Genomic DNA, 23,857 nt, shown 5'->3' on the forward strand with positions numbered 1-23,857 from the left:
TGCCATCAGAAAAGGGAACTAAGTTTGTAAGGCGCTGCAGCTCCTTGTAAGAACCATCCAATGAGAGGATGTTTACAACAATTCAACAAATTAATGACAAACAACTCAATTAAGTTTGTATATTTCTTTCTTCTAGATTTAATTTAAGTTTTACACTCATATGAAGAGGACTATTAAGTTTGAACAAAGTATTACAATTGAAAAAAATACAAATGAACAGAAGAAAGAATAGAAATAATCTTTCTCAATTTATGATCTATGGACAGAGTGATATCATTTGGAGCAATTGATAGAAAGTAAGAAAATGGGTACTAATGTTCAGTAAGTACTTTTCCAAACATTCATAAAACATTTTGCTCGTTACATAGAAAATTCTTCTCTCAAATAAGTTTAACACCCTTCACAATCTACGAAGGATTTGTTGGGTAAAAAACTCCAGCAGACTGAATAATTTTGAGACATTTTAGCAATTTTTTAAAACATAAGAAAAAAAAAAGTTGCCAATGTGACACAAAAAGAAGTTAAGCTACTATCAATTTGGAAAGTCATTTTCTTCTTTGATCATTGTTCAACGTACTTCAATTATACATGTAATACAAGAGATAAATAACATGATTGTTTAATTTAATATCAATGGAATGAAACCCAGAGAAGAGAAAGAATGACTTCATAGAAAATCATGATTCAAGCACATGTGCAGTTGTGCTTCTTCTGCTTCTGCTTCTGCTACTTTCATACAGACTTGTACTAACTCCTTAAAGTTAAGCCCTTTTTCTTAAAATCCCTATAGTACTCCACCCTGTTACACTCTCAGTAGGCTAGTGCCCTCCACCTCTATCTTAGGACCCCTAGTACTCCACCCTGTTACACTCTCAGTAGGCTAGTGCCCTCCCCCTCTCTCTTAGGACCCCTAGTACTCCACCCTGTTACACTCTCAGAAGGCTAGTGCCCTCCCCCTCTCTCTTAGGACCCCTAGTACTCCACCATGTTACACTCTCAGAAGGCTAGTGCTCCCCTCTTTCTTAGGACCCCTAGTACTCCCCCCTGTTACACTCTCAGTAGGTTAGCGCTCTGTGAACTGATACACTTATACAACTGTATTTCTAAAGGTAAGTAAATAAGTGAAGCCACACAGGTTTTGATTGCCTTCTGAGTCTATTTTCTTTTGGCTTTATGAGATACTGATGGACAATTCACCTTCAACAGGTCATTATAAATGTGTAAAGAATCAAGTTATACCAAATATACAAAGAACTGCTCATGCATAAGAAAAATGCCTTTTACTGAAAAGAAAACCTAAATGAACTTCAAAGTTTACATTCTGTGACAACATTCTGCATTCGTACAAGAGATTTGAACATCTCCTCAAAGAAAGTGTTAGAGTTTGTCTCTGGACAAGTCTTGTAGCTGAAGATACTCAAAGCAAAACTGTAGAGAAAAGAGAAAAAAAAGAAGAAAAAACAAAGATTAAACAGAATAAACATAATCTGTGGTTTTCATTGAATGAAACTTTCTCAATCTCATGCACTCTTGAAACCTTCTCTGGTGGTGATGGTTGTAGTGATGGTGGCAGTGGTAAATGTATACAGTAGTGGTGTTAGTACTACTAGTGGTGGCAGTCATGGTGGCCGGTATTTGTCATGGTGGTGTTGTGGTGGTGGTGATGGTTGTAGTGATGGTGGCAGTGGTAAATGTATACAGTAGTGGTATTAGTACTACTAGTGGTGGCAGTCATGGTGGCCGGTATTTGTCATGGTGGTGTTGTGGTGGTGGTGATGGTTGTAGTGATGGTGGCAGTGGTAAATGTATACAGTAGTGGTGTTAGTACTACTAGTGGTGGCAGTCATGGTGGCCGGTATTTGTCATGGTGGTGTTGTGGTGGTGGTGATGGTTGTAGTGATGGTGGCAGTGGTAAATGTATACAGTAGTAGTGGTGGTGTTGGTGATGGTAGTAGTGATGGTGTTTAAAGTGGTAGTTATGGTGATATTGATGTTTGTGGTGTTGGTGGTGGTGATGGTAGTAGTGGTGGTAGTCATGGTGATATTGATGTTTGTGGTGGTAGTGTGTGTTGTGGTATTGATGTTTGTGATGTTGGTGGAAGTGTTAGTGGTGGTGGTGGTAGTCATGGTGGTATTGATGTTTGTGGTGTTGGTGGTGGTGATGGTAGTAGTGGTGGTAGTCATGGTGATATTGATGTTTGTGGTGGTAGTGTTTGATGTTTGTGATGTTGGTGGTAGTATTAGTGGTGGTGTTAGTGGTGGTAGTCATGGTGGTATTGATGTTTGTGATGTTGGTGGTAGTATTAGTGGTTGTGTTTTTAGTGGTAGTTATGGTGGTATTGATGTTTGTGATGTTGGTGGTAGTATTAGTGGTGGGGTTAGTGGTGGTAGTCATGGCATGGTAATGATGTTTGTGGTGATGGTATAACACTTGAAATGTCACAAATCTGTGAGAGCTAGCAATGTATTGTAATGCACTTAACAGAGAGGCATACTGATTCAACTTTTGTTCCTAAAGTATATCATAAGAGCCGTTTGAGATCCAAAGCTCTGAATAACTCTTGTCTGAAATCAAAATGACTTTCAACTTCAAATTACACAAGATCAGCTGGCCTATAATCTTAAAATCATCTGAGTAACTCAAACCAATGTATAGACAAAGCTTTCTAGAGTTATAAAATAGAAAATATTGACAAATCCATAACATATAGTTTACATAATGATAGACATCAGGAATGACATTCTTGTAAATGGCAGCCTTTTATCTATGCTGGCGTAAAAACAAAATATATAACCTTACTTGTTATCTGTAATCATGTAGAGACACAATACAAATTCATAGAATGAATGAAAACTAAGATGTTAACACTGAATGTTTGTTTGTTTGCTTTAACATAAACAACTTGTTGCAACAATTATTATCAGATTGATGCCAGTTTGTGGTGGCTTATTTTATGCTCAAGCAGGAACAGTCTTTGTTACATCTCATTGTTATACTATGGATTCCAAGTTTTTGCTCAATTTATTGAAAAACTTTCCATACTTGCTGTCCCACCTCCCCTTTTCTATTTGTTTTCTATATTATTTTTTGGGAATGAGAGGGGGAAAACTCCATTATATAGGGTGACATCCTTACTGGCCCAGTGCAAACAATGAGAGGGTCAAAACTCCATTATATAGGGTGACATCCTTACTGGCCCAGTGCAAACAATGAGAGGGTCAAAACTCAGCTATATAGGGTGACATCCTTACTGGCCCAGTGCAAACAATGAGAGGGTCAAAACTCACCTATGACATCCTTACTGGGTTAGTGCAAACAATGAGAGGGGGAAAACTCAATTATATAAGGTGACATCCTTACTGGCCCAGTGCAAACAAAGAGAGGGTCAAAACTCAGTTATATAGGGTGACATCCTTACTGGCCCAGTGCAAAAAATGAGAGGGTCAAAACTCAGCTATGACATCCTTACTGGGTTAGTGCAAACAATGAGAGGGGGAAAACTCAATTATATAAGGTGACATCCTTACTGGCCCAGTGCAAACAAAGAGAGGGTCAAAACTCAGTTATATAGGGTGACATCCTTACTGGCCCAGTGCAAACAATGAGAGGGTCAAAACTCAATTATATAAGGTGACATCCTTACTGACTCAATGCAAACAATGATAGAGGGGAAACAAGGCTATTAGATGTACTGTTCACGAATGACATGATAAAAAACTATTGTGCAACATATACTTACATCCAAATGATAACACTATCCAAATAATAAATTGCATTTTATGGACTGCAAGTTATTAGTTATGCTTAAGATAAACATATAAAATGATCTTTCATCTTTACTCAACCGGCAAAATATAATCCTAATTGCTGTACATGATCCCACATTAAACTCTACTTATTCCTGTACTGGGTTATATGATATGAAATAGATAAGCAGAAACAAAAATAGATCACTGAGTTAATTAATCAGGCAAATAAACAAACTATAATTAGGCCTTGTCATCAAGACTCTTGACTTATAGTTATTATTAAGGGCTAAGATTAGAGACACTATGATAACATAATCAGCACACAGTACCAGCAGGTTTAGCCCTCTATAAATGTACAAGTTCAAGGCTGTTGCATGATTGTAATATGCCACACATGTCAGTTCTGTATAATTGAGAGCAAACCGCTTCCTTTGCAACAAAGAATGTAGTTCCAAAGGAAATGCACATTCTTGTGATTTGCTCTTTATCTTCTTCTTAATATGGGGGTTCAGATGATTTCATTTTGGCCTTGTGTTCGTAGTTTTGATGTGCTTGTCACTCCTTTCACCTGTTTTAATGTGTTGAACCTAAACTTGGATCAATATTTCACTGACATAACACTTACAAGGATCTGATACGTGCGGCTTTGAGGTAACAAGCTTGACACACCATGTCATTGTCTTCTTAAAGTAAATTGACACCAGTCAAAGTCATTCAGCCACTTTCATTGAAACAACTTTTCAAATTTTTTCTTTTAATTTTCCATAGCATTGATCCTCTTTAGCTTGGTGCCCAATCCTTGCAAATTTCGAGGAAGATGGTTCTTTTGTAGATCTGTAGATGCAACTTGTTCCTCAACAGTACAACTGTATGAACAAACAGTGCATGTAGAAAACTGCACTTTTACCTGATAATTAAGTCGATGGTTGATGTATTGAATCATTAACTTCCTGTGTCTCAGAAGGCTTTTCTTTCCCCTGTTACTACCTTAAAGTGAGTGAAGAATCGCGCACAAAGAAATAACTGACCTAGTTTTGAATGAGGTGTAACAGCAGTGTTAGACACCACCATCGATCCCAGCAAATGCACACACAGCTTGCTACCGTCGGTAATTGAACACTAGGGTACAGTCAATACATGCAGCCTCGGTCAATACCAACAACATTGGACATCTCAGGTCCAGATAAAAGATAACAAGGTATCACGTTTCATTACTGTCTACATTTTGTAGCGACAAGAAAAAAACTTCACTTGCAAGAAACGGAAAGTTAACTTTGTTCAGAGAGCGGCACACCCTTTGTGGCGAGTCTGCCTGTAAGGTCTGAAACAAACTTCAACAAACTCATCCTCCTTGATTCTTGACTCAGTCTTCATTTTTGTTTATTTCTTTTGTTGTGTTTATATAGTGTAATCTAAAATGTGATTGTTTTCTCATGAGAACAACTGGGATCAAGAAATTGACAACCTCTTGACCCTTTCTCATTCTGCTACGTACACTCAAGTTCCAAGTGCATGACAATTATACCCAAATTCATTCTGAGGAAATGTCTTTGATGGCAAATATTACACAGGAGAGAAAATCTAGAAAATCCTGTTGCCTCAGCAAGTTACATGTGAAATCTTTGGATACATGCTTCAGACTTATAAGCTGATATCGTAAAACCAAAGTTACTTTAGTAACCTTAATATAGAGCAAACATGTAGTAGTTGCATGCAGAGACCTCTCTTTAGAGTATATAATAAAGTCAAATAGGCCATGAAAAGAATTTAAAATACAAATCATAGAAAAATTGATAATTAACTGACATATTTTGGATGAAGACTTACTCTTCTTTGCATAAGTTATAGAATATTGCATATCCGTCTTCCTTCATAGGAGCTACTCCGCCATTGCCTGCCCAGTATCCTAAAAGACTGGTAGACAGGACAAAGTTACCACCACCACCACTGTCATCCAAACAAAGAAAAAAGAAAGAATGATTGAAGGAAAACAATCACATTCACAATCATTACATGTTCTTCCAAAATCAGCTCTATGTTAGCTGTCATTATTTTCCATTTTCTTCTTCTTCTGACTAACCTTTTAGTAAAGGAGGGATCAGTGAATATTTCTGGGAGGTCATACCCCTCTTCTTCTGATACTGCGTAAAGTCCAAGTAGATGCCGGTCACAGCCCTGTCCTTCCATTGCTTGTGAACCTAGCACCATGTGAGTGGTCACTGCTGCCCTCATCAAGTCCAACTTGTCTCCATTCTGCAAAGGAGAACCATGGACCATGGATAATGAATCCAACTTCACAGCAAAATGTGAAGAGTCTTACCCACAACAATATCTCCTACAGCAAATTTAGACAATTTCTTCGACCATCATTTTTTAATTTATATGTATCCCATCATGCAATATACATCCCATCATGCAATATACATCAGCAGATTAATAAAGTGTTAATCCACAGGTTACATGTCTAGCGCCATAACTGACAGATCTCGGCAAGTCTAATAGTAAATACTTCCATAGCACATCCAAGCTTACACCTATTTACCTTCATGTATGCAACCCTGGGCAGACATTTATGATCAATTAAAGGGACGGCTGGTAATATCCTTTATTCCCCCCCCCCCGCCACCCCCCTTCATCTCCTTGGATTTATGGATTTATTACATTGTACTATTATATTGTGAAATACACTCATTTGTAATTTGGCTTTATGAACTTCTACAGTGATGACACTTCGAACAGCATAAATAACACAAGCCAGGGAACAATGAAATGGAGCAATAAGTTTTAGATTATAGATTAAATGTCAAAAATAATGTAAATATGATTCTGCAAATAAATCATCCAGATTACTTTTAAGTAGAGTATATTAAAGCAACTTGCAACCCTCAGTGATTGTGCTTGCTGTACATATTAATTGATAAAAACATAATTAAAGGAAAATTACAAGAAAAGCAAATTATTCAAATTTTTATGTATTTGAAGGATTACTCACTGTTGCTGCTGGGTCATTCATTGCCTTGCACCAATCTGCAACCTCAGAGGAACATGTTCTGATGGTTGCTGTACGCCCATGGTAAAACTGTCTAGTGGTGGCAGTCTCATAACATGGACCAAGTCTGGTTTCAAACAAAACAAACTTGTCAAGTTTTTGTTTTGCTTTATTTTATTTTTTAAAAGGTTTTTTTGTGTTTTAATTTCATTAGAAATTTACATTTTACTCCATCAATGTACTTTTTATGCACATTGAAACAAACAGTTTAAATGGTTTAAATTAGGTTTAAATTAAATTCCTTCAAATACTTACTGTATATTACATAGCCAGGTGCATATGAGAGGACAGACTGCTTTTAAGTATTATAGGTCAATGCTATTATACCCAATAAACAATTAAGGCAGAAGGTATGAGTAGACTTACTTTGAATGTTTTGTGAAGTATGTTAGTTGTATGGCCAGTTGCATCCACCCATCTGGATGGAACCCACTGTTCTTGACCCAAACTCTCCCATATAATGGGAAGCAACTGCAATAAACATCACATTTAGCTGCCTGCAACAAATGTTGTACACAATATTTATCAAGAAGAAGAAGAATATGGAATTAACTAGATAACAGAAACAAATTAATTTTCTAGTTTAATAACCCAATTTTCTGTCATCTCCATGTATGCCTGACTTATACAAAAAAAGAAGCAAAGTAGCAAGTCAAAAATGAAATCAATATAAACATATTTCTTTTATCTCTTTATATTTTATTCGTTGTCTTGCCTAAGTATAATTGAGCATTCAAACATATTTGAAATTTTTTTTTATATTTTTTTTATATGTGAAAGACAGCTTAATAGTTATTAAGTTCATTGTGACTTTGCATTCCCAAAGAAGTTGACAGCAAGCTAGAAGAGAATATGTTTGTGTAAATGAGGTAATGATGTTGTATATGTAGAACTCTGTAGTTACAGTAGCTCCCTGTCTAAACCAGGCAGATATAGAAACAGCTAGATAATATATGTAGAACACTATAGCTAGCTCCCTGTCTAAACCAGGCAGCTACAGAAACAGCTAGATAATATATGTAGAACACTATAGCTAGCTCCTTGTCTAAACCAGGCAGAACACTATAGCTAGCTCCTTGTCTAAACCAGGCAGCTACAGAAACAGCTACATATTATATGTAGAACACTATAGCTAGCTCCCTGTCTAAACCAGGCAGCTACAGAAACAGCTACATATTATATGTAGAACACTATAGCTAGCTCCCTGTCTAAACCAGGCAGCTATAGAAACAGCTAGATAATATATGTAGAACACTATAGCTAGCTCCCTGTCTAAACCAGGCAGAACACTATAGCTAGCTCCCTGTCTAAACCAGGCAGCTATAGAAACAGCTAGATAATATATGTAGAACACTATAGCTAGCTCCCTGTCTAAACCAGGCAGCTATAGAAACAGCTAGATAATATATGTAGAACACTATAGCTAGCTCCCTGTCTAAACCAGGCAGAACACTATAGCTAGCTCCCTGTCTAAACCAGGCAGCTACAGAAACAGCTAGATAATATATGTAGAACACTATAGCTAGCTCCTTGTCTAAACCAGGCAGAACACTATAGCTAGCTCCCTGTCTAAACCAGGCAGCTACAGAAACAGCTAGATAATATATGTAGAACACTATAGCTAGCTCCCTGTCTAAACCAGGCAGAACACTATAGCTAGCTCCCTGTCTAAACCAGGCAGCTATAGAAACAGCTAGATAATATATGTAGAACACTATAGCTAGCTCCCTGTCTAAACCAGGCAGAACACTATAGCTAGCTCCCTGTCTAAACCAGGCAGCTATAGAAACAGCTAGATAATATATGTAGAACACTATAGCTAGCTCCCTGTCTAAACCAGGCAGAACACTATAGCTAGCTCCCTGTCTTAACCAGGCAGATATAGAATGGCTAGATAATATATGTAGAACACTATAGCTAGCTCCCTGTCTAAACCAGGCAGCTATAGAAACAGCTAGATAATATATGTAGAACACTATAGCTAGCTCCCTGTCTAAACCAGGCAGAACACTATAGCTAGCTCCCTGTCTTAACCAGGCAGATATAGAATGGCTAGATAATATATGTAGAACACTATAGCTAGCTCCTTGTCTAAACCAGGCAGAACACTATAGCTAGCTCCCTGTCTAAACCAGGCAGATATAGAATGGCTAGATTCCTTTGATAAACATTCAGCACAATGACAGTTAGAACTTCTATGTAATGAGATCTGACCAAACATGATTTATAGATTCTGGCACTAGCATTGTACCAATGTTATCCTGTTTAATATATTCAAACAACAGCTGATAATACACCCAGTAATTGTGTAAAACTGGCTTAATTTTGAAATATTTTGTACTTGTTGATTTATTTTTCTGTTTTCTTCCAGATAGCAAATAGAGATAAGATGGACATATGGAAACATATTCAATAACAGGATATACGATTGTTAGCTAGAAATATTACCAGTAAATATCACAAACTGTAATTAAGCTCATCATTGTGCATACCAAAGCCAAACGATAATTTATCATAACTAAACCAATACTTAAATCTTATGAATAATTTTGCAAGAAAAGTTTGTTTAACACAATTAAAAATAATTTAATTATTGTTTTACACCATGCATTTGTGTATAGTGTGAACCTACCAACTTGACATAGGTATCTTTGGCATGTATCTGTGCCTGCTTGACTTTCTCATCTATTACAAAGATCAGTTCTTGTGGTACTGCTCCATCAGTCCTAACATCTGGTTTACCCTGTTAGTTCACATCAAAGAATAATAATAAACAGCGATGAACAATCCAAACGTATGCATGTTCTATTTCATTCATTGTTTGTAATTCCTAATTCTCAGTAGAAACTGTTCGTATATAAGTATACACATGTAACGTTACATAACGGTTACTCACTTGACTCTAACTGATAAAGCCACAAGGATTGGGTGGTTTTAGAACAAAATGGTCATGATCTACACAATAGCAAAATGGTAAATCACTAGCTAAACAATAGCATAATGGTCATCAGCTAAAACAATAGCAAAATGTTCATCAGCTAAACAATAGCAAAATGTTTATCAGCCAAACAATAGCAAAATGGTAATCAGCTAAACAATAGCAAAATGGTCATAACTAAACAATAACAAAATGGTAATCAGCTAAACAATAGTAAAATGGTCATCAGATAAACAATTAGGTCAATTGTCATCAGATCATTTAAACAAGAGCAGAGACCACAGAAAGTTGGCATGAAATATTTAAATTGGTTTTCTCTGTATACAGCTCACCATCCAATCAGTGGTTGTTCTTGCTATGATTTCATCAGCCCATGTATTAAATATCGTACCAATTATTCCTTCATATGGACAGTGCTGTTGATAACAAAAAAAGAATTATTTTAATAGGACTAACAAATTCCTTTCTCCGTTCTCTCTGATAGCCATAAAATAAATACGACTGAATATGACTGGTAAAGTGAAAAAAACAAACTTATTCACAACAAACCAGAAACAAAACAGAAGATGGACCATCTTGCAAGCAATACCTAATGCAAAATCTCACTTATTGCTTTGCTTTACTATACTCCCAAAACATAATTAATGTGCCCACACATTTTTCTTGCTGTTTGCCTGGTGTGAAATGTTGGTATCATCCAATATAGTCACCAACAGTGCTACAATTTATAATACGATTGATGCAAATAAACTCCGTAGTTGAATTCAAAGTCACACCATGAACAACAGATGTACACATATAGTGCAGGCTTGAAACTTTGTGAACAAAGAAATGATCCAAATTTCACCTTGATAGTATGTGATGTTTTCTGGATTGTATTTAACCCTAGACAACCTGTTAATTGTGTGTAGTGCAATGATGTTAACCACAAACATCTCTTACTCAGATTCAGGTGTCTTAACATCATCTGGTTTCAAGAGAGATTGATGGGATTAAGTAGAAATTAACATAGAAACTCATCCAAAGGTCTCCCTTTGTGTGCTTTAAACTTCATGTAAAAATAATACGGAGTGTTAGCTCAGTGGTTAACACCGGTGCCTTTCAATCATAAGGTCCCCGGTTCGAGTCACTCCCAGATTAATGTATGTCGTCCAGTTACAGAGTTGTTGACAATTAACAATTCATAATCATGGACGTTAAATATGAATGTGAGAGACTGACTTCGGTCAGCTTGCGGCTTTGATAAGCCAATTAGGCTTCTTCGCGAGTTCCTGCTTGCAGGAGGATCTAATATACATAAGCTTGTACCGCAACTGTATCCTTTGCTTTGATATCTTCCTATTTAGCTCATTTCTTTGAAATACTTACATCCACAAAAAATGGGGGAAAGGGGGGGGGCAGTAGCACAACTTTTAAATCAAATGAAGTTTTTTTTTATTGACTTTTCTTTAATTTAATCATTTAAACAAATATTTATACAATACTTACATCCCCAACAAAGCCAATGGCACCACTTTCAAAGTAAATAGTGTTGAATGATTTGTCAAACCAACGGTCCTGGCAGTTAATGCCTGACAGGTCAGCTAGAAATAGCTATAGGGCAATTAAAGAAACAAATTAATTAATGTAATTAAAAACAGCCTTGTTACAATTACCCAATATGAATTGGGTGATAATAATCATATCTGGTTTGATATATGACAAGAAATAATCTTTGTTTGACATTCTCAGATAAATAGTTTAATTCATATATCTGGTTTAACTTTAAATCAAGCTCACATGTTGAAGTTAAGCCATAAAAAACTGGCCATTCAAATAAAACTTTTAGTTTAGTTTATCTTTGGATGAAAGGTACAATCTAAAGTGTGAATTTTGCACAGCAATTGTCACCTTTAAGAATTTGGTTATTCACAAAACTGTGACGGTACCAAAGTTTGTTTACAAAAACTGCTATCTATCATTCCATCTTCATAATTGTGTTGTAATTTGACCATTTCTATAGCATTTTGGTTCACAATAAGTGATATATTATTCCCAGGCTTAATCTGACCAAAGATTTGCTTGAAACAGATCAAGCCATGAAGTATAAAACTTGTAAAGTTTGGGACAAAAGTGATACCAAATACTGATAAGAGAAAGCAGAAAAGTGTCTCATACATTTTAAAGATCATTCTAGATGTGTGGAATATATCACCCACTCTTGACCCAACACACACACACACCCAATGTTATGTTGCTTGCCCCTCACCCACCCCCAACCCAGCTCACACACACCCAATGTTATGTTGCTTGCCCCTCACCCACCCCCAACCCAGCTCACACACACCCAATGTTATGTTGTCTTGCCCCTCACCCACCCCTAACCCAGCTCACACACACCCAATGTTATGTTGCTTGCCCCTCACCCACCCCCAACCCAGCTCACACACACCCAATGTTATGTTGCTTGCCCCTCACCCACCCCCAACCCAGCTCACACACACCCAATGTTATGTTGCTTGCCCCTCACCCACCCCCAACCCAGCTCACACACACCCAATGTTATGTTGTCTTGCCCCTCACCCACCCCTAACCCAGCTCACACACACCCAATGTTATGTTGCTTGCCCCTCACCCACCCCCAACCCAGCTCACACACACCCAATGTTATGTTGTCTTGCCCCTCACCCACCCCTAACCCAGCCCACACACACCCAATGTTATGTTGCTTGCCCCTCACCCACCCCCAACCCAGCTCACACACACCCAATGTTATGTTGTCTTGCCCCTCACCCACCCCCAACCCAGCACAAACACACACACACCATGTTGTCTTGCCCCTCACCCACCCCCAACCCAGCACAAACACACACACACCATGTTGTCTTGCCCCTCACCCACCCCCAACCCAGCACAAACACACACACACCATGTTGTCTTTGCTGTTGGATATAGTAAAAACCGATAGCAAGTAAATCTTTACTTCAAACTATCAGTTTTATGCTTTGCTATGAACTCATCTTGCACAATAACACTGGAAACAGTCATTTGAAATGAACAGCCTAACTAAAATAAAACAATGTTCATGTTGATTTTTACCTCTGAAAGGTTTTTTGGATTTTCATTATCAAGTGAGACAGCAATAATCGCTGACTGGATGGTCTCCAAGTGATTCTGGTTAATTGGATCCAAACAAAGTAAGTGTTCATAAGTCTGTAATTGAGATGCAAAAATAGTATTAATAAAAATAATTAAAATAAAATATTGACATGAATATTTTGCTATAAAACCTAATGACACTAATAAACTTCTGGAAAATAGGAGAATGTTCTCATGTTTGAAGAGAATGTGCTCACATTATAGGAAAATGTTCTCATGTTATAGGAGAATTTTCTCATGTTGAAGAAGAATGTTCTCATGTTATAGGAGAATGTTTTCATGTTATTGGAGAATGTTCTCATGTTATAGGATAATCCTATTCTCACATTATAGGAGAATGTTTTCACAATCTGTTAACCAGCAGCTTTGCTTCCTTGGTATGTGAGCTAATTACAGTTGTGCTGTTATTTTAACTGAAGCCCTTAGTTGAAGGTTATGAGTCTTACATGAAGTGCAATGTAAAAATCAAAAGAATTATTTGAACTCATTACCATAAAAGTGTCCTTTATTTGATACATCAAAACATTACTAACTGATATAATCTTTGCTGATTATTTTATAACCAAAACATAAGGACACACCAATAATAACATCAGAACAGCTCTAATAGCAAACTATTATCTACTGCCTCTATAAGTATTACTAATTCTGCTGAACCTGCGTAATTAAACGTAAACTTTTAATATTAATGGATTATAAATATGAATAATTAACCTGAGCCCATGATGTCCTATCATCAGCAGTTAATACTCCTATACCTTGACCACTCTTGGCACTGTTCTCTTTGATGTAGGTTAGCTGACTGTAAAATATGAGAAGAGTAGCTTTAGAGATACCTATATGACTTATATATGATATATGCTGATATGTTACCACTTATGATTATGGTCATAGGGAGGTACATCACTCTGAAACATGTGTAGTTAGGCAGTAGTGACTACACGCGTCCATACCCTTCCCTAGTAGTCTGGCCACCCATACCTCCCCTGTATTCTGGCCACCCTCCCCTTCCCTGCATTCTGGCCACCCTTCCCTCCCCTGTATTCTGGCCACCCTTCCCTTCCCTGTATTCTGGCCACCCTCCCCCCTGTATTCTGGCCACCCTCCCCTCCCCTGTATTCTGGCCACCCTTCCCTCCCCTGTATTCTGGCCACCATTCCCTCCCCTGTATTCTGGCCACCCTTCCCTCCCCTGTATTCTGGCCACCATTCCCTCTTCTGTATTCTGGCCACCCTTCCCTCCCCTGTATTCTGGCCACCCTTCCCTCCCCTGTATTCTGGCCACCATTCCCTCCCCTGTATTCTGGCTACCCTTCCCTTCCCTGTATTCTGGCCACCCTTCCCTCCCCTGTATTCTGGCCACCCTCCCCTCCCCTGTATTCTGGCCACCCTCCCCTCCCCTGTATTCTGGCCACCCTTCCCTCCCCTGTATTCTGGCCACCATTCCCTCCCCTGTATTCTGGCTACCCTTCCCTTCCCTGTATTCTGGCCACCCTTCCCTCCCCTGTATTCTGGCCACCCTCCCCTCCCCTGTATTCTGGCCACCCTTCCCTCCCCTGTATTCTGGCCACCATTCCCTCCCCTGTATTCTGGCCACCATTCCCTCACCTGTATTCTGGCTACCCTTCCTTACCCTGTATTCTGGCCACCCTTCCCTCCCCTGTATTCTGGCCACCCTTCCCTCCCCTGTATTCTGGCCACCCTTCCCTCCCCTGTATTCTGGCCACCGTTCCCTCCCCTGTATTCTGGCCACTGTTTGGCCCTTTTCCATAGCTATAAGACTGTAAGATATGCTTTACATAATTAAAAAATCCTTGGACCGTGATATACCTTACAGGCATTCCATAACAATGCTATATAGCCACTCTAAAAAACTTGGCACCTAATGCCTTCCCATTAACCTCCTATCCCCTTCTATCATTTTGAATACCACTGCATATATACCCCCTTGCCCTAGCTGATGTTTGAATCAGAGTATCATTCAATACATCACAACAAATTGAGTAACAAAGGGAGCTATAACAGCTAGTTCTACTGGTTTTCCTTATCCTTTACCCAGTCCTCCCATTTCCCTCCCGCCCTCCTCCTGCCCCCCCCCTCCCTGCCCTCCTCACTCACACACACACACATAGTTTCACTATTCCTGCAAGTATAGTTATCATTCTGCCAATAAATTGCCACAATTGTTTAACACACTTATTAGTAACCGATATGTAAAATGACATTGAACAAGAAATGTTTCCATGACAATAACAGTGACTCCAATTCTCCATAGCAACAGATTGTTACCATATCACATGATGTGGTACTAGAGTACATATTAAGCAGCATTTGACTCACCGTAAGATTTCATATGATCCAAACTGCTCTTCATTTTCATCAAACATTTCCATCTTAAATATGTGACCATTGCAAAAAACAACCATATGGTTTGGACAAGGCCCTTCACTCACTGTAAGGTGGAAGGTACAGAAACAAACACATGTATTTAAAATAATTACAGGTGACATAATGATGTCATTTGTAACTCACAAGCCATTATGGTCTATATATCAGTGGTCCCTCAATAAACAACGTTTCGTTGAAGCTTCCATAAAATGTTTTGCTATTCAAGTCTTCATAAGACTTACTTTGTAAACTAAATTGCAGCCTCTTAACTATATGAGTTGCAGGTTGAGACAAACGATGAACATTGATTTGGTTCAAGCACTTAGATTTTGATATGTGCAAAAGATGGGCTTGCACTACTGTGGAGATGACTAAGGTGATGTTAAAACATTCAGACCTTGAGATTGTAGAAGAGAGACAAAACTGAGTCAAATTAAATTACTTGCCTTCCCCCCCCCCACCCCCAGGCAAAAGAACACGAACAAATACAATACTATTTTATGCACCTGTTTTAAAGTATCTGGCCACTCCATCCTTTGGTTCACCTGGAACCCTGGAGGTACTAAAGAAAAACCGATATTGGTGCATTGAAAATACTTTGTCACCTTTGCCACTTCTCATAACTGGAAGTTTTTCCCTGCAACACAAACAGACAGTAATATAAAAGGTACATTAATATTAAAGGTACATTCCATAATTTGCCAAACATGACAGTAAGCTGGACTATTAGCAAATACTTTGTTTGTGTGTAGTGCAATAATAATCTATCAGGGATTGGGGTTGGAAGGGGGTTATGAGTTTGTGAGTGGCAAACTATTAATGCTGTTCACAACACTAAAGGATGATTTAAGGCAGAATCTTAGTTTCAATATGTCATAATTCAAGAAAGGAAACATGGGTGCTATGGTAATTGCTTCTATGCTATTCTGGTTTTCATATAGAGGTTAGCTTCAAAATTTGCTCCAGCTGGAATGCTGGATAACATCAGTTCCTCAGTGTAGGCCTAAATGTGATTGTTCATCCATCGTTTTAGTAATTCTAATAACTTAGCTAAAACATATTCTGTTAACTTGATTCATTGAAACGTTTTATTTGAAGCCATGAAAGTTTTATATTTTCCCACAGAGTTTTGTGTTGTATATTAGAAACTGACCTAATTCTCTGTGTTAAACTAGGCAGTCCAGCCACTATAATTGATGACTCTTAGGTGTTGAAAGGGTTGTTCCTCAAAAACTAAATTTGGTAGTAGCCATCTTGAATAATCTACAACATATCAACATTAATTTGTGAATAAAGTCTTTTAATTCATAACAACTAAGATGTTTTTACACAATTTATGACAATGACTGGAAATTAGGAAACCACATCATTTGTACATGAGCAAAATTAAAGACACATTTCAACGTGCAACATGTTTACTTACTTTCTAATTATGTCAAAGTATTTTGTCACAGTCCAGGTACTTTTTGCAGTCCTCAACAGTTGAGTACCTTCCCTTGGTGCCCAGAGGTGTGTGGTAGATGGGGCCGATCCTACCATGCTACCAAGGACAGCTATGGGGGCTCTGTTTCGAAGATATGCCAAGTCTTCCCACCACTCCTCCAGCTACAAATATTATATATATATATATATATATATATATATATATATATATATATATGTTATATATAATATAATCAATCATAAAAAATTAATTATATTGTAACATGAATAGCAGCATCAGATTTTGTTACATATAAAAAGAACATAGAACCAATCAGGTAGTTGGGAGTTGGACTGTAATATAGTGTTACCAGCAATTCTAGCTTGTTGATTGGGTAGGAGGAGAGTCTGTTTGTGTAAAATTCCTTAATTTTGTAAATCTTGAGGGTGTAGGATCTGTGTGTCCGGCATGTAAATGCTTTTCCATTTATTTCCTGTTCTGTGTAATCTATGATCAATTAAACTGAACATACTAAAATTTGACCAACTGTATCTGATCTGAACTTTTCTCATTTCTGTCTTTTCCCCAAAAAACTTGAGACACAAAAGGCAACATCTACATCTCCCTGTTGGTCCAGGTAGTCACATGAACCTTTAAGGTAAAGGCAATCAGTTTGTTTTGTGAATGTCCCACATTTCAGGGTTCACTTATAATAACCAGTTAACAAATGAATTACTTACCCAGTTCTTTGAAGATTTGGCTTTTGCTTCTAGTTTTTGCTGCAACTCTTTTCCAACATCTTTGCTGAACTCATCAACAATCTTCTCTGTCTCTTGATACTCTTCGACAGTAATGAATGGTTTCACTGGAGGAAGCAATGCAACAATATACATTCATTATAACAACAAATGGTACTCTTATACAGTAATGAATGGTTTCACTGAAGGAAGCAAAGCAACAATATACATTCATTATAACAACAAATGGTACTCTTCTACAGTAATGAATGGTTTCACTGGAGGAAGCAATGCAACAATATACATTCATTATAACAACAAATGGTACTCTTATACAGTAATGAATGGTTTCACTGAAGGAAGCAAAGCAACAATATACATTCATTATAACAACAAATGGTACTCTTCTACAGTAATGAATGGTTTCACTGAAGGAAGCAAAGCAACAATATACATTCATTATAACAACAAATGGTACTCTTATACAGTAATGAATGGTTTCACTGAAGGAAGCAAAGCAACAATATACATTCATTATAACAACAAATGGTACTCTTATACAGTAATGAATGGTTTCACTGGAGGAAGCAAAGCAACAATATACATTCATTATAACAACAAATGGTACTCTTATACAGTAATGAATGGTTTCACTGGAGGAAGCAAAGCAACAATATACATTCATTATAACAACAAATGGTACTCTTATACAGTAATGAATGGTTTCACTGGAGGAAGCAATGCAACAATATACATTCATTATAACAACAAATGGTACTCTTATACAGTAATGAATGGTTTCACTGGAGGAAGCAATGCAACAATATACATTCATTATAACAACAAATGGTACTCTTATACAGTAATGAATGGTTTCACTGGAGGAAGCAAAGCAACAATATACATTCATTATAACAACAAATGGTACACTTATACAGTAATGAATGGTTTCACTGAAGGAAGCAAAGCAACAATATACATTCATTATAACAACAAATGGTACTCTTATACAGTAATGAATGGTTTCACTGGAGGAAGCAAAGCAACAATATACATTCATTATAACAACAAATGGTACTCTTTTACAGTAATGAATGGTTTCACTGAAGGAAGCAATGCAACAATATACATTCATTATAACAACAAATGGTACTCTTATACAGTAATGAATGGTTTCACTGAAGGAAGCAAAGCAACAATATACATTCATTATAACAACAAATGGTACTCTTTTACAGTAATGAATGGTTTCACTGAAGGAAGCAATGCAACAATATACATTCATTATAACAACAAATGGTACTCTTATACAGTAATGAATGGTTTCACTGAAGGAAGCAAAGCAACAATATACATTCATTATAACAACAAATGGTACTCTTATACAGTAATGAATGGTTTCACTGAAGGAAGCAATGCAACAATATACATTCATTATAACAACAAATGGTACTCTTCTACAGTAATGAATGGTTTCACTGGAGGAAGCAATGCAACAATATACATTCATTATAACAACAAATGGTACTCTTATACAGTAATGAATGGTTTCACTGAAGGAAGCAATGCAACAATATACATTCATTATAACAACAAATGGTACTCTTCTACAGTAATGAATGGTTTCACTGGAGGAAGCAAAGCAACAATATACATTCATTATAACAACAAATGGTACTCTTATACAGTAATGAATGGTTTCACTGAAGGAAGCAAAGCAACAATATACATTCATTATAACAACAAATGGTCTTTAAATTTGCCTGTTAACATTTTACACTCCACTTTTTTTAGTTTTCTTAACTAACTAATGACAAACTGCAACTTTAATGACTATTCCTTTTTTTCTTATAAATTCCTGATCTCTTTATCTACATGATTTTCAATTCAAAGAGTTACAAGTTGACTAGGGCACCGCATCATTTTATCGATCCCATGATGGTTTTATCTTTGATGTCAATGCATGAACTTGGCCTCTGGTGACGCCCCTTTTCTTATCTCTCCCTGAGTATCTGATTTGCTCTAATTATCACCCTTGATATGTAAACAAATCAACTTCCATCATTTAATTAGAAGAAGACCTCTAATCAGCTAAAGCATACATTGCAAGCTAAGTAAACAAATTCCTCACTATCAGCAGACATATGGCACTATTTGAAATAGTTTCAAAACCTGACCTATATAGTTAACCTATACTAGCACTTTACCACGGAAATTGTGAACATTTGAGATTGACCAATATTCACAGAAATGGCTTCTTGTAATGGCAGATATGACTCACTTAAGTTTGATATTATACTTTCACAAACTGTCAGTTAAATATTGCACACTTTTTAATTGGTAGTGAATATTGTTTAAAGAAAGGAACTTTAATTGTTTCAGAGTTTTTATTTTTGTTGCCTCCTTAAGTACTGTGGATAACATTTTTGACATTCTAGAAACACATCCAAATTAACAGTATATTAAGCATGCTGTAATGTCTCGATAGAACTTTAAACTTCAACAAAATTTGAGTGCCTTTATAAATGCAATAAACACGAGTCTAGAAATTCACTCAATCAAACTGGATTTCTGACTACAATGCACTGTACCTACTGGTATATGATATCATGCCCCCAAACAGTATGCCACACTAGGCATGGATTTGGAACAGGGCATGAGAAGAAGAATAGGGTTAAATTACATGTCATCTTCCAGTAATCCTTGGTTTCTTACTCTGGTTTTTGTTTGGAGTGTATGAGTAAGCGCAGGCCAGGTAAACAATTTTAAATTACTACTCTTTTATCAGGAAAACTAAAACATTCAAGATTATGATATCTTAGGTGTCTTTTTAGTACTCAATTACTAAAACACTGAAAAGGGTTGATTGATTGACAGATTGATTATTGCTTTCTCCAAGAAGAGTTTTACTTCCCCTTAAGTTGACATCCCTCTTTGACTGACATATCCCCAAACAAAGGTGGAGCCAACATTTATGCTTCAATTTCAATATAGACATGGCAGGCTACCTTCTTTTAAAAGCAACTTCCATTGTCCTACACATTTATATTTATTCTGAGCGATACTATTAATTTAGTACTTAATAATATTACACATTGTATTGGTATTGCTGATGTAAGGATTTTGTAAAGTGCTAAAGAAGTATCAGCCATTAGTTGTCCAATAATAGAGTTTAAGGATTATTATGTGTAATATATTTGCTTACAGCTGTTTTAATTTGTTATATGATAATATATGCCTAATGAACCCTACTAGTGTTCATATGACTGTAGCATTGAGATATTGTCATGTTCACAAGTATTACATTAGAGTATTGACATTGGCCGATAGTGATATCCCAACATTGTTGACCACAGCCTGTTCTGGATTAAATTACTCTAGTCCAAAACAAATACCTGATTCAAGATATTTGGTCAAAGTCTGCTCCAAGGGTGGTAGAGGTAGGGATGGTAGGCTCTCCTCATATTGAAATGTTTTCTCTCCTGGGATGGCGTGAAGCATGTTATCTGGATGAAGAAGCAGACAATTTTTAATTTATTAGAACATTTTGGCTTCCTAAAAATTACCTAAATGTATCACTACTGATATCCAGGATGCTCTGATAATGTTTTGAGGTAGAAGTATAAAGCACAAAGTAACTATATTTGTACTTTGTAGCACATTTGGTATTAAATGACCATTAAAAGCTTGATTGCATAAAAGAGGGCAATGAGAAGGAGAGTATTAGAAGGGAGGAGATGGGAGAGGATGGGATAGGATGGGGTGTATATAGTCATGTGGTCGGCTACCTCAGTCATGAATTCACATTAGGTAAATGGTCATAGCCTATAGAATGACAGAACTTAGTAAAATGTTCCCTCGGCAGCTGAGCTCAGAGAGAGAGAAAGACGTTCCCGTAAAAATAGAAGACTTTTCTTGATTCCTTTGATGATTCTTTTATTTATTGACTTGTGATTCAATTATATCATTAATTTCTATGTTGAGAGAGATATTACGTTGGACAATACAGGTGTTACGAAATTGATAACTTCATAGACAGATACGCAAATCCTGGGCTAGCACAGAGAAGCCAGACGGTTCTAGGCCTGTGCACGTGTTCACAGTGCTTCTGCACAGTAAAGGTATGACAGCATGGAAATACTACACAAGCTAACCAAATAAATATGTACTACATCATCGAGGGGTGTGATTGGTGAGCAGGAAATGTAAACTGATGAATAATAAACGTGTGCATGCAAGGTGATGACCTGCTAAAACTAACCAATGGGAGCTATAATCTTAAACGTGGGTTGCTAAACATGCTAAACATAAAATGTAGCCTTGTAACAGAGAGCCAAAACAATATAATATATTAAAACTTGGCGTGAGAAATTGCTAGTCCTTCCGGAGAGCTGCGAAGTAAAACAGTTCAAAGCAGCCGTTGACGCGCACTCCAAGGGACCTGGAGATTAAAGGGACTGCACTGCATTAAAGGAGCAGTCCAGACATATGTACTATTACATGACATGTAACCTGCAGGACTGACAATCCTTTCTTATTTTCATGTTTATTTCAAAAGCTGAAAGAAGAGCAATGGAGATCTTGAGGAACTGTTGAAGAGATAGTACAATTAGTATATGGTTTATGCTGTGTTTATGATTGGTTCATATCTTACAGATTGCATTCATGATCATAACTATACTTACAATGCAAGATAGTGAAAAGCTTGGAATTGTGAAAACAGAAACATAAGCATACAAATTATGGAATGACTTACCAGTTTAGCACTTATCTTAATTATCACTTCTTCAAAGAGCTCTAAAAATGCTAAAACATTTAGAATTTGAAAGTGCATGGATATGTACACCCGATGTTAGCAGTCACCTTGTAGGACTTAATTTAGTTTTCTTTGTCTAAACACCACTGCAACTGACAATTATCTTTAATAATTACAAGCACAACAGGGTTTCCTAATGTAAACAATCCCAAGTACTAGTACAAAGGTCAAAAGGAATAGTCTACACATAGCTAATTCAGTCTTGTGACCTTGCCCTAATTGTTATTACAAAGTTAAAATGAGTAGGAATAATTTAGAGTTTACATTTTGCATAAGAATTTTAGCTGGCTTTAAGATTTCTTTATCATAAAAGTCTGAAAATTTGAAATTTGTAAGAGTGCTCTGCAGCTTTTTATCCACATAAATATTTGATAATGATACTCAACACACAACAGTTATTTCCTGACTTTGATTATTGAAATAGATTTATGGATAATCATGCGGGATAATAAATTTACATAATAGCTGCATAGCTACATTAAGTATAACCAGGAGAGAGCAAAAGCTAAACAGTTTCAAAGCAGGAGATGAAGTTTTAGTCAGTCAAATGCAGGGATGAAAGAATAATTACTCTATTTTTTTTAATTTCTGCTTTTCTTAAATCTTATTTCTATAATTGGGTTCAAAAAGAAATAGGGAACAGTGATAGCCTAAGCACGCAACTACAACAGTAAAATCAATCATATAAAAATTATGTTACATGTTAATGCCTTCATTCTCTTTAATTACTACATCCTTAGTTTAAAAATATGAAAAATTAAAATTAACAATGTTTTGATGCTTTCATGAGTTTTTAAGAAGTTAGTGTTTAATTATCACATGGTCATATATAGGCTCAAGGTTTGAACATAAAAAACGTCTAGGTTCTGCTGAATTAAGCACCATATGGTTAAAAATGTGAAACAATGAGAATTAATACTTTGGTGATTCCTTGAACAAACTAAGGCAAATTTTAAACCAAAATATTGACATAAAGTGAAAACCTACTAATTTAGTCTAAAATAAAAGCTGATAACTTCCTCTTTTCTTTTAGGTTTAAAAAACGTGATCTGGATTCTATGTAACTTTTATAATAGTAATTAATGTGCTCCCGGCCATTATCACATGATCAATGATGTTATGTAACCATGCCACATAGTTTTTGCAGAACGAGATCGGTCACAGGTATGGTCTAGAAGTAGAACATTAGCCTGTAGCCATAGCCAACTTAGTACTTATGAATAGGGCAGGCTTGGCCTAGGCTGTAACAGCCCACGCCTTAGCTAGGCCCTGGCCTAATCTAGGCCTAGGCCCTTGTCTAGAATGCTCTTCAGTAGCCTACCACAAATACCAGGCCTTTGTAACTAACAGTTTATTATTGTGAATATGTGCGGATGGTTGAGTTTACAGTTAGTGACAGTAGCCAAACAGCAAAGATTATGTGGTCTGCAAAACAATGTTCTGAACTGTATTCATAATCAAGCGACTGAGAATGAAGCGATAATCATATGATCGGGTTCGCAAACGTTGGGTTTAAAGTAGATTAAACGTCGCGTGACTCGCATGGGAAATCCTATCACTACTTTTTGTAATTGTCGGTGTACGGTACATCGTGGTCTCATTACGCGTTAGCATCAAGG

The 23,857-nt window shown here is 36.8% G+C and overlaps 1 protein-coding gene across 6 annotated transcripts; it reads right to left on the bottom strand.

Moving 5' to 3' along the window:
- Positions 1-109: 109 nt before the first annotated feature.
- On the bottom strand, positions 110-23,854 carry LOC139959030 (peroxisomal carnitine O-octanoyltransferase-like). 6 transcript variants are annotated; one of them, XM_071956558.1, is made up of 17 exons: positions 23,626-23,854; positions 22,179-22,228; positions 20,818-20,928; positions 17,426-17,550; positions 16,686-16,867; positions 15,769-15,899; positions 15,215-15,326; positions 13,590-13,677; positions 12,816-12,929; positions 11,226-11,330; positions 10,070-10,153; positions 9,432-9,542; positions 7,166-7,296; positions 6,743-6,866; positions 5,831-6,003; positions 5,578-5,697; positions 110-1,428 (listed from the first exon to the last, which is right to left on the bottom strand). In XM_071956558.1, exons 3-17 carry the CDS (start codon positions 20,921-20,923, stop codon positions 1,308-1,310), a joined length of 1,827 nt encoding a protein of 608 aa, XP_071812659.1. In that variant the 5' UTR covers positions 20,924-20,928; positions 22,179-22,228; positions 23,626-23,854; the 3' UTR covers positions 110-1,307. The 6 variants fall into 6 exon arrangements, with proteins under 6 accessions (XP_071812659.1, XP_071812656.1, XP_071812657.1 ...); XM_071956555.1 differs by lacking the exon at positions 22,179-22,228; XM_071956556.1 differs by lacking the exon at positions 22,179-22,228 and having other exon boundaries at positions 23,587-23,854.
- Positions 23,855-23,857: the final 3 nt, after the last annotated feature.

The sequence above is a fragment of the Apostichopus japonicus genome, chromosome 18 (genome assembly GCF_037975245.1).
Source record: "Apostichopus japonicus isolate 1M-3 chromosome 18, ASM3797524v1, whole genome shotgun sequence".
Lineage (NCBI taxonomy): Eukaryota > Metazoa > Echinodermata > Holothuroidea > Aspidochirotida > Stichopodidae > Apostichopus > Apostichopus japonicus.

Coding starts and splice junctions, on each gene's coding strand:
- LOC139959030 (XM_071956555.1), bottom strand. CDS start 20,923: ATGCTTCACGCCATCCCAGGAGAGAAAACATTTCAATATGAGGAGAGC. Junction 12,930..13,589: donor ATAGGACATCATGGGCTCAG/GTTAATTATTCA, acceptor TCTCAATTACAG/ACTTATGAACACTTACTTTG. Junction 11,331..12,815: donor ATCCAAAAAACCTTTCAGAG/GTAAAAATCAAC, acceptor ATTGCCCTATAG/CTATTTCTAGCTGACCTGTC.